This window comes from Aquarana catesbeiana, linkage group LG01 (assembly GCF_042186555.1).
Source record: "Aquarana catesbeiana isolate 2022-GZ linkage group LG01, ASM4218655v1, whole genome shotgun sequence".
NCBI lineage: Eukaryota > Metazoa > Chordata > Amphibia > Anura > Ranidae > Aquarana > Aquarana catesbeiana.
Window position 1 is genome coordinate 443,197,877 of NC_133324.1, and position 17,402 is coordinate 443,215,278.

The 17,402-nt window shown below is 43.5% G+C and overlaps 1 protein-coding gene across 1 annotated transcript in view; it reads right to left on the reverse strand.

Annotated features, from left to right (window-relative positions):
• Nucleotides 1–6,592: 6,592 nt before the first annotated feature.
• SLC44A1 (solute carrier family 44 member 1) overlaps nucleotides 6,593–17,402 on the reverse strand; it is a 266,830-nt gene continuing 256,020 nt past the window's right edge. Inside the window, exon 16 of the mRNA XM_073636222.1 lies at nucleotides 6,593–8,000. Coding sequence (XP_073492323.1) covers nucleotides 7,977–8,000 — 24 coding nt within the window. The 3' untranslated portion in view covers nucleotides 6,593–7,976. The remainder of the gene's footprint in view (nucleotides 8,001–17,402) is intronic.

Genomic DNA, 17,402 nt, shown 5'->3' on the forward strand with positions numbered 1-17,402 from the left:
CTGTGAAAGTGATGTACTTGTAAAGGTAAAAGTAAAGGTGCTTGGCAAAACATGTTGCATATGTAATTAGCAAACTTGGCAACAAATTTATTTAGGAAATGTGGCTTTCGATGGAACATGTCAAGGTAGCTGTTGCCAGACACGGTGCTGTCATTGGGAAAAATGTGATGCATGGTGCTGCGAGTTGTGCTCATAAAATAGCACCACTGTATAGTGGCTTCCCTCAGCACTGGATGGGAACCTCCATCATAACCGATAACCATATGTAATCAGGAGCCTCTTTAGATCACCAAACAGGAATTACACAAAAGTTAGTATTATATGAATGGGGTGAAGGATGCAATATAATTCACAGTGTAAGTTAAATATGAAGTATGATGTGGTAGCAGATGATGTAATGTGGTTTTACAAGTTAGATCCTGGAGTACTATGTCATAGAGATTGTCATTACTTCATATGGAATGTATTTTAGAATGGGGGTGAGGAATTCACTGCTATTTTGAACTTGATGGATCTAGCATCCATTAATGCTTGCTCTGCCCAGGCACCATTCACAGAACACCTTGCATTTTCTCCATGAAGGCAAAGCATTCTTTGCTTTGAATTGGTGGAAATCGCAACATTACTGCCCCATGTCTCCACCTAGTCCAATCAGGGAATGCCTTGCATTAATTGAGAAGAATGCAAGGCTTTCTGCGAATGGTGACCATACTGAGCAAGTGACCCCCCCCCATGGTTACAATGCAACAGGGCAGCTGCTCAGCATGAGACAGGGAACACAACGGAATCACTGTAGTAACAGTGACTACTTCAGCGATTCTGCACTTCCACAGCACTCCGGCAGATACATACTTACATTGGTCAAAGCTGGACAAGTGTAACTATGCAATAAAATCCATAACTGAAATTAAGCTTTGAGTATCAAGCAAGTTTTTTTTTCTTTCCAATAAGCCACTTCTTTTAAAGTGTCTTCCCACTTTTTCAGTCAAATTCCAGTTAAAACCTACTTTGTTACATTTTCCCCTTCACATAGCATAACTTTAAATATGTAATGGAAAGGGGGTGCTGGGGGGTTAATGTTTACCATAACTACCCATCTATACTGTACTGGCAAATCTCATTATCAGTTGTAAACTAGATTTGCTCAAAGAATTTGCACACTATTCTAGAAAAGCGGTTAAAGAGCTCAAGGTTTAAGGTGGCACATTGTATATTATGCACTTTTACCAATCTGCCCCTAAAGGATATGTTCACTTTTGGGAACATGTTACATGTTCCACCCCTTTTTAGGGTGGAACATGTAACATGTTCTTGCTCCTGTAGCTGCTCCCCAATCTCCCCTCCCCCTGTAAAAGCGGGCCAGAGATCTTCTCCCCGAACCCACTGAACCTGAAAAGAGCGTGGCTTTGTGGGGCTCCGCCCACTTGGCTGTGTCAATTATTCACAGAGTCCTGTGAATCAATGAACTACAAGTACTGACAGCCTGTGCAGCTGACGGCTTGTAGTTCTCGATGAACTACCAGGGCTCTGTTGTGTGATCTAGGTAGTTCATTGATTCTTCCTGTCCATGTGTAATTTCCTGTCTGTAAGAGGTACAAGCAGACAACTTACACTGACAGTCTGCAGGAGCCTTGCATTGCACCAGCAATCTGCTAACTGCTGGTGCAATGCTTTCCAGGCTCCTACAGAAAAAAAACAGTAAATGCACATTTTTTTTTCATTCTTTAAATATATCCCTTACAAGTTATTGTTGTGCTCAAATAGAACTAGAAAGAAATGAAATAAAAAAAAATTGGTTTTAGGTATGCTGTGTAAATTGGAACACGTAGCAAACATATAGTGAGGGGGTTCTCAAAATTTGTCTGCAACAATGGAAAGTCACTTCAAAACTTGTTTGCAGTGTAGCAAATGCAATGCACATTAAAGACTATAACTCTAATTGCTTTTTTAACTAGTCTGCACTATTTGAATTACCTTTAGTCAGTGAAGGCACCTCCTTGATGAAGTGCACAGAACACTTTATTGGATTTTCAGTTGCTATCTCATACTGTGTACCTCTAGGCATGCTACTGAGGTTATGCTTAATAGACTGCAACAGCACAGCAGTTCCAATCCAAACTGTGAATTAAATTAGATAATGAGATTATTTAACAGAGAAAGTGACACTGTTAAGTGTACCAGAATACCAGGAGTTTTAGTTTTTTGGATGCACTTAGTTATGAAATGTGATTCATAACTATGCATGTTTTTTTTTTTTTTTAAGGGCTTTGTTTCTGCTTGTAACAGCTCAATCAGACAAGGATTATGTATTTCAGAATACTCTTGTGCAGTGTACTCTGTAGGTTTGAGGCTGGATTTACAAGACAATAGATAGAAGCATTTGGTAAGAAAGTCTCATCCTAAGCAGTAAGGCGCGTGTCAATGCAACGCACCCCATCACAAAAGTGTGTTTCAGCCCTTAGGTCCTCATTTTTCAATTTTAAAGGCACTGCAACACACTAAGGCAACACAGTTTTTTTGTGCATATATGTTCCCTTAGGCCTCATACACGCTGGACACTTAAGCCATCTCTTCTAGATGCCTTTTCTCCTGGCAGTGTTTTGGCAGAAAAAACACTTGAGGCTTGTAAACATGTGTAATGTTTGGCACATTTAATCGCACACTTAGCACTTGGGCATGAACTCATTTAATTGGCCAGAATAACAATTTATTCTTGAAATTGAAATAAATTAACGTCCAAGCGCTAAACATGTGTTTAGATGCGTTTAAGCGCATCAATCGGATTTTTCTGCAAGAAATGCTGCTGCTCTTGGTCATGCTGGCAGTGCCTTTTTCTGCCTCTAAACGCCTATGTGTCCATGGACATAATGGACACAGAAGCTAACATGCAAGGAAGTTTAGAGGCAGAAAAAAAAACACAACACGCCCCTAAGGGCAGCATTAAAAGCCTCCAGTGTGCATGAGGCCTTAGTATCTTGAAAACACGCGCTGCATATCTGAGCGCTTTCAAAATGAATTGGCTTCCTTAAAGCAAGCTACAGGAACAGAAAAATGTGAATGTGCTGTAAATGATGCATCAGATGTAGTAGAGAGCTAAATGTGAGCTCTTGGCAGGTTTTGTGATAGCCCAAACTTTCCATGAAAGTTTAGATTTGTGGCTGGCTTTTCATTTCTATCAACTCCCCAGCAGTCCACAATACCTAGAAAGCAGCATGACTGGTAAAACAACACCCTACCAACACAAGCACTGAATGCTTTTCTGCACCTGGTACCCATATAAATCCAGCCTAATGTTTTTCAAAGCCTGTGTGCAATGCTTTTATCTGTGCTGTAAATTCACAGTCAAGTACATGTGTGGTCTCATGGTTTTGTTTTAAATGGTTACACAGCTAATTGGTTTAAACACACACAAGTCCTCAGGAAATGCATACATGTGCAATTTAAAATTCATAGAAAAGAGAATACAAAAGCGCCTCTAACTGCATACTTTTACTGTTCAATAAAAAGAGTAATGTAGGCAACTCACATTTATTAAGATTAAAAAGTGCACATCAACAAGTCCATCTGTGGTGGTGGAGCACGGCGTCGGGTGTGATGATGTCACTGGGCATATTGCAACACATTTCCAAGCATGCGCACTGAGAATGTCCAGTCAGGTGTGCTCCTTTGTCAAGCAATGATTATGGAGCTGGTTGGGCCTTCCATATATAGTGCTAACCGTTGCCAGGATAACGCCTGTCTAGAGACTCAGTTAGCGCTATATATATGGAAGGCCCAACCAGCCCCATACTTCTTGTTTGACAAAGGAGCTCACATGACTGGACATTCTCAGTGTGCATGCTCGGAAATGCATCACGACACATCCGGTGACGCCATCACGCCCGACGCTGCGCTCCACGAGTGCTCCAGCCCTCTTTCCTGTCTCTTTTCTACACACAGTCCATTTTAGGATCCAGACGAGCGGCAGAAATGTACCACCAGCATGGGTATTGACTTCCCGATCGGAGATGGACTTGTTGATGTGCCCTTTTAATACTAATAAATGTGAGTTCCCTGCATTACATTATTTTTATTGAACAGTAAAAGTCTGCACTTAGAGGTGCTTCTGAATTCTCTTTTTTATGCATGTACCTGGTAGACTGCTTCTGCTCCTATCAAGAGGCTTGCCCTGAACTGCTTACACTTATGTGATCCCTGCCTCCACCTATCCCTGGATGGACTTGTTCTTTATCTTATTTGTGCCATTATCCATTAGAATGGACTATATTCCCCTGTCAAAGTGATTATTTAATTTGCACCTCTAATTTATTTTATATGCCAGAATTAACTGTGAAACCCAATGAATTTTGTGGAATTTTCCAGACAACTGCCCAGCCGAAGAGCAACTAGCAGGAGGGAAATGTTTACCAGCTTCCTAATTTTACATATGGGAGCTGATTTACTAAAAGCAAAAAGGCTGTTCAGTTTGAAAGAGAAGTTCCCCAGAGATTAGCGAATGCAGTAAAAAAAACAGCAATTTTGCTTGCACATGATTGGATAATGGAGGTCAGCAGAGCTTCAACTCATTCACTAAGCTCTGGGGCAAATTCCTTTGAAAAGCAAATATTCTATTTGCCTTTAGTAAATCAACCCCATGGTCTCTGCATTGGTGAACAGGAGACCATGACAACCCGGAGTTGTTCTTTAAATGTAGTGTGTCTTCATCATCACAATGAAGCTCTATACTAGATGAAAGGGCTTCCTACATTGGTAATGGAATATGCACAGAAAACCAGATAGCTTGTGATTTATATGCAAAAATGCCACATTAAAGTCTTGGTAATATGTGATGGTACGCATGGAGATGCTGGCATGTGAGAAACTTGGTTTCAAGGTAGCAGAGGGGAACTAAACTTGAAATTTTGCCTAGACCCCTGTTGGTCTTATTCTGGGTCTATCTGGGTTCTGAGAGGTATATGTACACACTTTTATTGTATGATATTATCACAGGTGTAAATCTACCTGTGTACTTTGTAATACATTTTGTAAGATCAAACTGAGAATAGAAACCAGCAAACATATGTACTGGCTTTAGCTTTATATTTGTAAAGCTCACAAAATAGTTAGTCTGTTATATATAACGGGTAAGAAAAGCACATTTTCTATTATGATTCATAAAGCAGTATTAAACCCAAAAATGTATTATAGTGCAGCTTACCGATCATTAGATGTGGAATCTGCATTTGTTTTCTTTCCTTGGCTTCTTCTCCTCTGTTTTCACCTGGTTATCTGGCCATTAACATACCTCCTATACTAGTGAGACACAACTTTGGAGGAATGAGAAGAGGAAGCACAACAGACAGCAACATTGTCAGCCTGGGGGGGGGGGGGGTTAGTGTTAAATGTTTTAGCAGATTTAGAGCTACTAAAAAATTGAAGCCAGACTCCAGCCTCACACTTTATAAGCTGTTACAGCAAACAGTTTTTTTTTTCTTTTAGGCTAAAGGTTCTGCATAAATAAATAAAAGCTGATCATTTTAAAATCACCCCTGCCAGTGTTAAGTGGTTTGTCTCATCCATGTAAACTGATACATTTTGCTGGAGAGTATGTGCTGTGAAAAACAACAGACTTGCTGGCTGGATTAACAAATGAAAATAGAAGAAAGAAAGCCTAAAAAAGGAAACAAATACAGCCATCATATCTAAGAATTGGTAAACTGCAATATAATAAAGGTTTGCTTTTGGGTTAAATACTGCTTTAGGATGTCACTGCTCATGCTGCCTGCAGGAGACTGAATTGAAAGGCTGCAGATTTCCACTATAATAGAGAAAGTTTAGGTACTTTTAAAACATCTGGTCTTAAACAGCTTAAATGTTGCACATGCAAATGTATACATATTCCTATCTATTAGATTTACGCTATTCAGATGCCTCATTGGATTGGTGATCATGATTAAAGTGATAATAAAGTCTTGGTTTTGTTTGTTTAAACAGCTCCTGGCCCCTCCCTCATGCTGAGTGCCCCCACAGCAAGCAGCGGCTCAGTGTATGCATTCAGACCCCGCCCCCTTGCTCTCCTCATTGGCTTACTGACTTCAATTGCCAGCAGTGGGAGCTATTGGCGCCCCGCTGCTGTCTTAGCCAATGAGGAGGGAGAGTCCCGGGCAGCTGAGACTCTCATGTAACATCACTGGATCGAGATGGGCTCAGGTAAGTATGAGGGGGGCTGCTGCACACAAAAGTTTTTTTATAGAAAAAAAAAATTATATATATATATATATATATATATATATATATATATATATATATATATATATATATATATATATATATATATATATTTTGCATGAATTAAGATAAAAAAACAAAAAACCTTCTGCCTTTAGAACCACTTTTCTATAAACACTTCAACAGGATGTTTTGTACAGCTTTGTGAATATACCCGAATGCCTACAGCTGTCCCTTTTCTCTCTTACACGTAAAAATAATCCAGGTTTTTCTCTTGCAAAGCTCCATCAAACTCTACTTCATTAACATGACTGAAACTTCTTAGGATAATGCAGACTTTCACTTACAGGGTGGCATTTGTTATTCACATAAAATAAGTATGAACCAGGATATAAGAGTTTATTTTTAGAGTATCTTTTTCCTACAAAAGTCATTAAAAACAAGAGTATGTAAACAAAGTAAATTTGCAATTGCTAAATCGATGCTTTTCCATGTGTGAAAAATTGATAACATTGGGAAGCCTCCTTTCAGAAAGATCAATGATTTTGTTTCACTTTCAGAGAAAGTGACATGGTTATTACATACATTTCATTAACATATTAGAACATCATTTCTTCGAAGAAAGTACAAACATTTCGCAAAAATAAGACTTACACACTTTTCAGATATCACAAATACAGACATAATTAAAGGCTGCTTCACCTAAAGCTTTTTTTCTTATTATATCCAACTTTATAGAAACAGGCCAACTAAAATTGGCAATGTAGTCTCATGTTGAACTTTAACCTTACAAAGAGGTCTTCCCTCAAATAGTATTGCTAAATGAGCCCTGTAAATATGAGTGTTGGTCCAATGCTAGGACTTTTTAGTTTATGAAAAACTATGAAGCTGCCTAAAGTCCCATGGAATGAACATCATGAACAGTGGATGTCAGCTGTTTTATGTCCCATGTGATGGCATAAGTGTATTCTGCATAGACACTCACCAGCAAGCCAGTTGTCTGGTAAGGTAACAAGCGAGAGGAAATAACCTGAGCTCCGCTGTGAATATCAGTACTAAATTTAAGGAAAAATGCTAACATTTACAGTCATTGTAAGATCAGGAAGTAGAGATAAAACAGCAGGCAAATCACTTTCAAAGCTGGAGCAAATGGAAATGATTTTTTTGTCTTTTGTAATGACAACATAAAACACTTTTGTGTAGTTGTGTAAACATCGGTCATTTTTTTAAAAACCTGTACCATGATTTTTACTGACATTACATTGACATTTAGTGCAAAATTGGGGATAGTACTGTAGTGTCAGAGGTCATGGGGGGGGGGGGGGGGGGGTTCAAAAGCATAACAGAAAAATATATGTCTACATTTGTTCCCTTGTATTTGTCATTTTGTTTTAACAAATTTGTAAACCAAAAAAAAAAAGAAAAAATGTCCTCCCATAGATTCTTTACATGTAACAAAAATACCACAGAAGAAGCACAGGGGGTGTAAAATCTGCTTCTTGTGTATTAAAGCATCAAACCTCATTTGAGGAAAAGGAGGAGAATATAGCAGGAAGATTTTGTTTCCCCTCAGTGGAAATAACTCGATCTTTCACACGCTGTACACCCAAAACAAAAGGTATAGCATTGATGCTGCTTGCAGCAACCCAGAAGAGACGGAGCAAAATATATACGTATATAGAAACAGGAGGTTTATTGACCCTGCTTATATTTTGGCTGATCGGTTTTATTTTGGAATGTCAATGGGGTCCAGTATTGCTGGGCTAGTTTCAAGCTGAACTTGTTCCCGAAGCCTAGAAAACAAAGTCACAGGATGATCTTAGATGTAATTCAGTACGGACAACACAAACAGAAAGCACAGCACAACTAAAACTTATTAACATTAATACCATAATATGTTGTCTGTCACTTTCCAGGACATAAAAAAACAGGCACAGTACAAAGCACTTCTTTTTCATTATTTATTATCAGACTAAACAACTTATTGTTTCACATACAGATTACGTTGCCTGCTCCCTACCAGACATTAATACATATAAAGAGTCAAAAAAACAGAAAACAGATTTCATCTGAAAATGACCAGCATGATCTGCATGATGGATTGTAAGAGTGGATTATGTAGGTTGTCAACCTTGTCCATCTGCATTTATAAGAGTACAGGCAGTCCCCGAGTTGCATACATCCGACTCATACTTACAAACGGAGGGAGACAACAGGAAGTGAGAAGAAATCTACCCTTAAGAAGGGAAATCCACTCCTGTAAGAGTTATCATGGGGAAAAAGGTGTCTCCACTGATGTTTTATCACCAATCTTTGTTTCCGCGACAACCCACATTTTTCAAAATCCAATTGTCACAGAGACAGAAAGTGAGGTGAAATCTTCTGATGGGACAGCAAAACAAATGTTACAGGGATGTAACCTTCCCTATGCTACCCAACAAACTTAAACATTCTATTTTTGGCTGGAGTTACACTTAAAATATTTACCTGTTCCAACTTACATACAAATTCAACTTGAGAACAAACCTACAGAACCCATTAGGTTGTAACCCAGGGACTTCCTGTTCACGATTATATTTCTCTGCTGATCATATTTGTTGGGCAAGAGAAAGGTATGGGGTGCAGAAAGAGGTGGGCCAAAACTAAAACATAGACCTTAGGGTGGATACTTGCATAACAAAGAGCTACAAGTTTTTGGAGTCGTGGAGTCCTCTGAAGATGCGATAAGGCTTCCTGAGGGGCCTGTTATATGAATCTATGACCATTTTGCAAGCTAAGGTAGTCAAGGGGTTTGCTTTAAAGGGTTAAATCACATAAAAAAAGTGAACTCATAACACCCTCCCCACACCTCCAGTCCCCTCTGAACTTACCTCCTTGTATGGTGTAACATGTGGATGTAACAGTCCAGGCATTTGAAAGCTGCACTCTTCTGCACCCCTCTTTTTGGTGAGACGCCGGGATAGCGCGAGCATTTCTCACTAGCCAGATCACGTGCCAGCACTGACCAATGGCCGACTGACCAATGACCGCTCGCCATTGCGAGCATTATGATGCTTACACAGCCGTTGGACTGTGTATTGCATTTTTCAGATTCCCAGACAACTACACCTGCTGTGTAGACAGCAGACAATAATCAAAGAAGAGGAGTGCAGCAGGGACTGGGAGTGTAGGAGAGGGTAGTGAGTTAGTTCACCTTTTCATTTTTGTGGAACAGTTGAACTAACCCTTTAAGGACATTCTCAATAATTTTGCAGGAATTTTGTTCCTCTCAGAAAAGGTAAAATCTTTGACACATTGGATGCTTAGCTGTAAATAACTACCCTTGATAATTTAACATCAATTACATTAATATACTATTTACATAAAAAATGTAGAGAGGGTTACCGTTCTTACTCACAATAGGCTGCTTCAACAATAGAATCAATGTCTAAGTATTGTAGCTATTGTTGCATTATCACAAAAAAAAAAAAAAAATGGCCTGGATATTTATGCATCAACGAGCTCTGGTCACAAACTAGTTGCACATATAGACATACTGTAAAGTCCACAGGCTGACAACTTAACAGGACACACTGGCGATTGGCTCCCTCTGCTGTTGAAGTCAGTTAGCCAATCGGAAGACAGAGGGGGCGGGGGCACTGTGTCTGAAAGGACACATGGAGCTGCGACTCAGCTTGGGTCCCCCCCCCATAGCAAGCTGCTTTCTGTGGGTGCACTGAACAGGAGGGAGGGGCCAGGAGCAGCAAAGAGGCACCCAAGAAGAGGAGGATCAGGGCTGCTCTGTGCAAATCCACTGCAACAGAGCAGGTAAGTATAACATGTTTGTTATTTTTATAGGAAAAAAAACAAGACTTTACAATAACTTTAACCCTGCAGTCTTGGAAGATGACAGGAATAAGTTTCAATGATTTCTCAGGAGTTTTACATAAGCACCTCTTTCAGATTTTTATCTTTTCCTATACTCCCTAAAGACCAGCTCAGAATGCTTAAAGTAGAATTCCAGTCAAAAACTACTCACACGCCCATTCTAAGCCTATTCTATCTACCCTGTAAAAGAAAAGATGAAAATAGATAAATAAAAGTTTATTATTTAAAGAGACAGCGCGGTATACTTTTTATGTTTTCAACCTGTAAAAGAAAAGATGCTTATACTTACTTATTCTGAAGATGCTCCAGTCCAGTCACATGGCTGGCTTCGGTGCAGAGGAGGGATAGCTGACAACGGATATCCCATAGTAAGCCTACATGTGATGTCATTGCCCAGGCTTTGCAGCCGTTGTCAGTGATCTTTCTTCACCGACTGCCATGTGACAGGACCTGAGCGACTTTTACAGGGTAGATAGAAAAAATTTAGAATGGGGGTGGGAGTAGATTTAGTTTTAGTTAGGTTTTGACTTGTCTTGCACATTAAAGTGGCATTAAAGTCAATGTTTCTCATAAAACTGATGATAATAATATAACTTACACATATTAGCTGTTTTTTTTCAATAAATTTCTTTCTCCAAGTTTACTTTTAAAATTGTCCCCCAGTCACGCTGAGACACTCCTCGTTACAATATGTTCTCTGTGCCGCCGGGACCTAAGGAGTATATATATACACACATATACACATACATATACACACACACACACACACACACACAGTATCTCACAAAAGTGAGTACATCCCTCACATTTTTGTAAATATTTTATTATATCTTTTCATGTGACAACACTGAAGAAATGACACTTTGCTACAATGTAAAGTACTAAGTGTACAGCTTGTATAACAGTGTCAATTTGCTGTCCTCACAAAATAACTCAACACACAACCATTAAGGTCTAAACCGCTGGCAACAAAAGTGAGTACACCCCTAAGTGAAAATGTCCAATTTGGCCCAAAGTTTCAATATTTTGTGTGGCCACCATTATTTTCCAGCACTGCCTTAACCCTCTTGGGGATGGAGTTCACCAGAGCTTCACAGGTTGCCACTGGAGTCCTCTTCCACGCCTCCATGATGACATCACGGAGCTGGTGGATGTTAGAGACGTTGCGCTTCTCCACCTTCTATTTGAGGATGCCTCACAGATGCTCAATAGGGTTTAGGTCTGGAGACATGCTTGGCCAGTCCATCACCTTTACCCTCAGCTTCTTTAGCAAGGCAGTGGTCATCTTGGAGGTGTGTTTGGGGTCGTTATGTTGGAATACTGCCCTGTGGCCCAGTCTCTGAAGAGAGGGGATCATGCTCAGCTTTAGTATGTCACAGTACATGTTGGCATTCATGGTTCCCTCAATGAACTGTAGCTCCCCAGTGCTGGCAGCACTCATGCAGCCCCAGACAATGACACTCCCACCACCATATTTGACTGTAGGCAAGACACACTTGTCTTTATAATCCTCACCTGGTTGCCGCCACACACGCTTGACACCATCTGAACCAAATAAGTTTATATTGGTCTCATCAGACCACAGGACATGGTTCCAGTAATCCATGTCCTTAGTCTGCTTGTCTTCAGCAAACTGTTTGTGGGCTTTCTTGTGCATCATCTTTAGAAGAGGCTTCCTTCTGGGATGACAGCCATGCAGACCAATTTGATGCATTGTGCAGCGTATGGTCTGAGCACTGACAGGCTGACCCCCCAGCCCTTCAACCTCTGCAGCAATGCTGACAGCACTCATAAGTCTATTTCCCAAAGACAACCTCTGGATATGACACTGACCAAGTGACAGTCCCACCCGGCCGCGCCATATAGGAGCCGTGTCTTTCCTTCTCACTGTCCTGCCCGTCGTGTAGATCCCTCTCCTGATTCCTTCCCTAGAGATACCGCACTGTCATCCTCGCAGCAGGGCAGAGGACAGTAGAGATGGCAGGTTTGGACTGAGTGCAGGAGCTGCAAGCGGGTGACTGGTTGCTAAGATGCTGGGTATCACCAACTTGTTAACAAGAAAGGCTGGGTAGCTCCTGCCTGTTGTCCAGAAATGTCCCGTGAAAAACAGGAATGAAAATGCTGCTGGGGGGCGTGTGGACACTGCTATAAAGGGGAGAGGGCTAAGGACATTGCTATAAGGGGAGGGGGGTGAGGACACTGCTATAAAGAAGGGGGGGGGGTGAGGTGAGGACACTGCTATAAAGGAGGTTGGTGAGGACGCTGCAATAAAAGGGAGAGGGCTAAGGACATTGCTATAAGGAGAGGGTTATGAGGACACTGCTACAGTGGGGCAAAAAAGTATTTAGTCAGCCACCAATTGTGCAAGTTCTCCCACTTAAAAAAATGAGAGAGGCCTGTAATTGTCATCATAGGTATACCTCAACTATGAGAGTCAAAATGTGAAAATAAATCCAGACAATCACATTGTCTGATTTTTGAAAGAATTTATTTGCATATTATGGTGGAAAATAAGTATTTGGTCAATATCAAAAGTTCATCTCAATACTTTGTTATATATCCTTTGTTGGCAATGACAGAGGTCAAACATTTTCTGTAAGTCTTCACAAGGTTGTCACACACTGTTGCTGGTATGTTGGCCCATTCCTCCATGCAGATTTCCTCTAGAGCAGTGATGTTTTGGGGCTGTCACTGGGCAACACGGACTTTCAACTCCCTCCAAAGGTTTTCTATGGGGTTGAGATCTGGAGACTGGCTAGGCCACTCCAAGACCTTGAAATGCTTCTTACGAAGCCACTCCTTCGTTGCCCGGGCAGTGTGTTTGGGATCATTGTCATGCTGAAAGACCCAGCCACGTTTCATCTTCAATGCCCTTGCTGATGGGAGGATGTTTGCTCTCAAAATCTCATGATACATGGCTCCATTCATTCTTTCATGTACACGGATCAGTCATCCTGTTCCCTTTGCAGAGAAACAGCCCCAAAGCATGATGTTGCCACCCCCATGCTTCACAGTAGGTATGGTGTTCTTTGGTTGAAACTCAGCATTCTCTCTCCACCAAACACGACGAGTTGTGTTTCTACCAAACAGTTCTACTTTGGTTTCATCTGACCATATGACATTCTCCCAATCCTCTTCTGGATCATCCAAATGCTCTCTAGCAAACCTCAGACAGGCCCGGACATGTACTGGCCTAAGCAGGGGGACACGTCGGGCACTGCAGGATCTGAGTCCCTGGTGGCGTAGTGTGTTACTGATGGTAGCTTTTGTTACATTGGTCCCAGCTCTCTGCAGGTCATTCACTAGGTCCCCCGTGTGGTTCTGGGATTTTTGCTCACCATTCTTGTGATCATTTTGATACCACGGGGTGAGGCCTTGCATGGAGCCCCAGATCGAGGGAGATTATAAGTGGTCTTGTATGTCTTTCATTTTCTAACTATTGCTCCCACAGTGGATTTTTCACACCAAGCTGCTTGCCTATTGCAGTTTCTGTCTTCCCAGCCTGGTGCAGGTCTACAATTTTGTTTCTGGTGTCCTTCGACAGCTCTTTGGTCTTCACCATAGTGAAGTTTGGAGTGTGACTGTTGGAGGTTGTGGACAGGTGTCTTTTATACTGATAACAAGTTCAAACAGGTGCCATTAATACAGGTAATGAGTGAAGGACAGAGGAGCCTCTTAAAGAAGAAGATACAGGTCTGTGAGAGCCAGAAATCTTGCTTGTTTGTAGGTGACCAAACACTTACTTTCCACCATGATTTGCAAATAAATTCTTTCAAAAATCAGACAATGTGATTGTCTGGATTTGTTTCCACACTTTGTCTCTCATAGTTGAGGTATACCTATGATGACAATTACAGGCCTCTCTCATCTTTTTAAGTGGGAGAACTTGCACAATTGGTGGCTGACTAAATACTTTTTTGCCCCACTGGAAGGGGGAGGGGTGAGGTGAGGACACTGCTATAAAGGGGAGGGGGTGAGGACAGTGCTGTGAAAGGGGGGGGCACTGCTATAAAAGGAGGGCGGGCGAGGACACTGCTATAAAAGGGAGAGGGCCAAGGACATTGCTATCAGGGGAGGGGGGTGAGGACACTGTTATAAAGGAAGGGGGGTGGTATAAAGGAGGGTGGGTGGGGACGCTGCTATAAAGGAGGGGGCTAAGGACACTGCTATAAGGGGGGTGGGGCTAAGGACACTGCTATAAGGGGAGGGGGGTGAGGACACTGCTATAAAAGGAGAGTGGGTGAGGACACTGCTAGGGCTAAGGACATTGCTATAAGGGGAGAGGGGGCAAGGACACTGCTATAAAGGAGGGGGGGTGAGATGAGGACACTGCTATAAAGGGGAGGGGGTGAGGACACTGCTGTAAAAAGAGGGGGGGTTGAGGACACTGCTCTAAAGGGGTAGGGGGTGAGGACACTGCTATAAAGGGGAAGGGGGTGATGACATTGCTATAAAGGGGAAGGGGGTGATGACATTGCTATAAAGGGGAGGCGGGTGATGACATTGCTATAAAGGGGAGGGGATGAGGACACTGCTATAAAGGGGAGGGGGGTGAGGACACTGCTATAAAAAGGAGGGTGGGTGAGGACACTGCTATAAAAAGGGAGAGGGCTAAGGACATTGCTATAAGGGGAGAGGGTGAGGACACGGCTATAAAGGAAAGGGTGGGGGGTGAGGTGAAGACACTGCTATAAAGGAGGGTGGGTGAGGACACTGCTATAAGGGGGAGGGGGTGAGGACACTGCTGTGAAGGGGGGGCACTGCTATAAAAGGAGGGCGGGTGAGGACACTGCTATAAAAGGGGGAGGGCCAAGGACATTGCTATCAGGGGAGGGGGGTGAGGACACTGTTATAAAGGAAGGGGGGTGTGGTATAAAGGAGGGTGGGTGAGGACGCTGCTATAAAGGAGGGGGCTAAGGACACTGCTATCGGGGGGGGGCTAAGGACACTGCTATAAGGGGAGGGGGGTGAGGACACTGCTATAAAAGGAGAGTGGGTGAGGATACTGCTAGGGCTAAGGACATTGCTATAAGGGGAGAGGGGGCAAGGACACTGCTATAAAGGAGGGGGGTGAGATGAGGACACTGCTATAAAGGTGGGTGGGTGAGGACACTGCTGTAAAAAGAGGGGGGGTTGAGGACACTGCTCTAAAGGGGAAGGGGATGAGGACACTGCTATAAAGGAGAAGGGGGTGATGACATTGCTATAAAGGGGAAGGGGGTGATGACATTGCTATAAAGGGGAAGGGGGTGATGACATTGCTATAAAGGGGAGGTGGGTGATGACATTGCTATAAAGGGGAGGGGGTGAGGACACTGCTATAAAAAGGAGGGTGGGTGAGGACACTGCTATAAAAAGGGAGAGGGCTAAGGACATTGCTATAAGGGGAGAGGGTGAGGACACGGCTATAAAGGAAAGGGTGGGGGGTGAGGTGAAGACACTGCTATAAAGGAGGGTGGGTGAGGACACTGCTATAAGGGGGGGGGGGTGAGGTGAAGACGCTGCTATAAAAGGAGGGTGACTGAGGACACTGCTATAAAGGGGAGGGTGGTGAGGACACTGCTATAAAAGGGAGAGGGCTAAGGACATTGCTATAAGGGGAGAGGGTGAGGACACGGCTATAAAGGAAGGGGGGGGGTGAGGTGAAGACACTGCTTTAAAGGAGGGTGGGTGAGGACACTGCTATAAAGGAAGGGGGGGGGTGAGGTGAAGACACTGCTATAAAGGAGGGTGGGTGAGGACACTGTTATAAAAGGGGAGGGGGTGAGGACACTGCTATAGGGGGGGGGGGGCACTGCTATAAAAGGAGGGGGGGTGAGATGAGGACACTGCTATAAAGGTGGGTGGGTGAGGACACTGCTATAAAAGGGGAGGGGGTGAGGACACTGCTGTAAAAAGAGGGGGGGGGGGTTGAGGACACTGCTCTAAAGGGGTAGGGGGTGAGGACACTGCTATAAAGGGGAAGGGGGTGATGACATTGCTATAAAGGGGAAGGGGGTGATGACATTGCTATAAAGGGGAGGTGGGTGATGACATTGCTATAAAGGGGAGGGGGTGAGGACACTGCTATAAAGGGGAGGGGGGTGAGGACACTGCTATAAAAAGGAGGGTGGGTGAGGACACTGCTATAAAAAGGAGGGTGGGCGAGGACACTGCTATAAAAAGGGAGAGGGCTAAGGACGTTGCTATAAGGGGAGAGGGTGAGGACACGGCTATAAAGGAAAGGGTGGGGGGTGAGGTGAAGACACTGCTATAAAGGAGGGTGGGTGAGGACACTGCTGTGAAGGGGGGGCACTGCTATAAAAAGGAGGGCGGGTGAGGACACTGCTATAAAAGGGAGAGGGTCAAGGACATTGCTATCAGGGGAGGGGGGTGAGGACACTGTTATAAAGGAAGGGGGGTGTGGTATAAAGGAGGGTGGGTGAGGATGCTGCTATAAAGGAGGGGGCTAAGGACACTGCTATAAGCGGGGGGCTAAGGACACTGCTATAAGGGGAGGGGGTGAGGACACTGCTATAAAAGGAGAGTGGGTGAGGACACGGCTAGGGCTAAGGACATTGCTATAAGGGGAGAGGGGGCAAGGACACTGCTATAAAGGAGGGGGGGGTGAGATGAGGACACTGCTATAAAGGTGGGTGGGTGAGGACACTGCTGTAAAAAGAGGGGGGGTTGAGGACACTGCTCTAAAGGGGAAGGGGATGAGGACACTGCTATAAAGGAGAAGGGGGTGATGACATTGCTATAAAGGGGAAGGGGGTGATGACATTGCTATAAAGGGGAAGGGGGTGATGGCATTGCTATAAAGGGGAGGTGGGTGATGACATTGCTATAAAGGGGAGGGGGTGAGGACACTGCTATAAAAAGGAGGGTGGGTGAGGACACTGCTATAAAAAGGAGGGTGGGTGAGGACACTGCTATAAAAAGGGAGAGGGCTAAGGACATTGCTATAAGGGGAGAGGGTGAGGACACGGCTATAAAGGAAAGGGTGGGGGGTGAGGTGAAGACACTGCTATAAAGGAGGGTGGGTGAGGACACTGCTATAAGGGGGGGGGGGGGTGAGGTGAAGACGCTGCTATAAAAGGAGGGTGACTGAGGACACTGCTATAAAGGGGAGGGTGGTGAGGACATTGCTATAAAGGGGAGGGGGACACTGCTATAAAAGGAGGGTGGGTGAGGACACTGCTATAAAAGGGAGAGGGCTAAGGACATTGCTATAAGGGGAGAGGGTGAGGACAGGGCTATAAAGGAAGGGGGGGGTGAGGTGAAGACACTGCTTTAAAGGAGGGTGGGTGAGGACACTGCTATAAAGGAAGGGGGGGGGTGAGGTG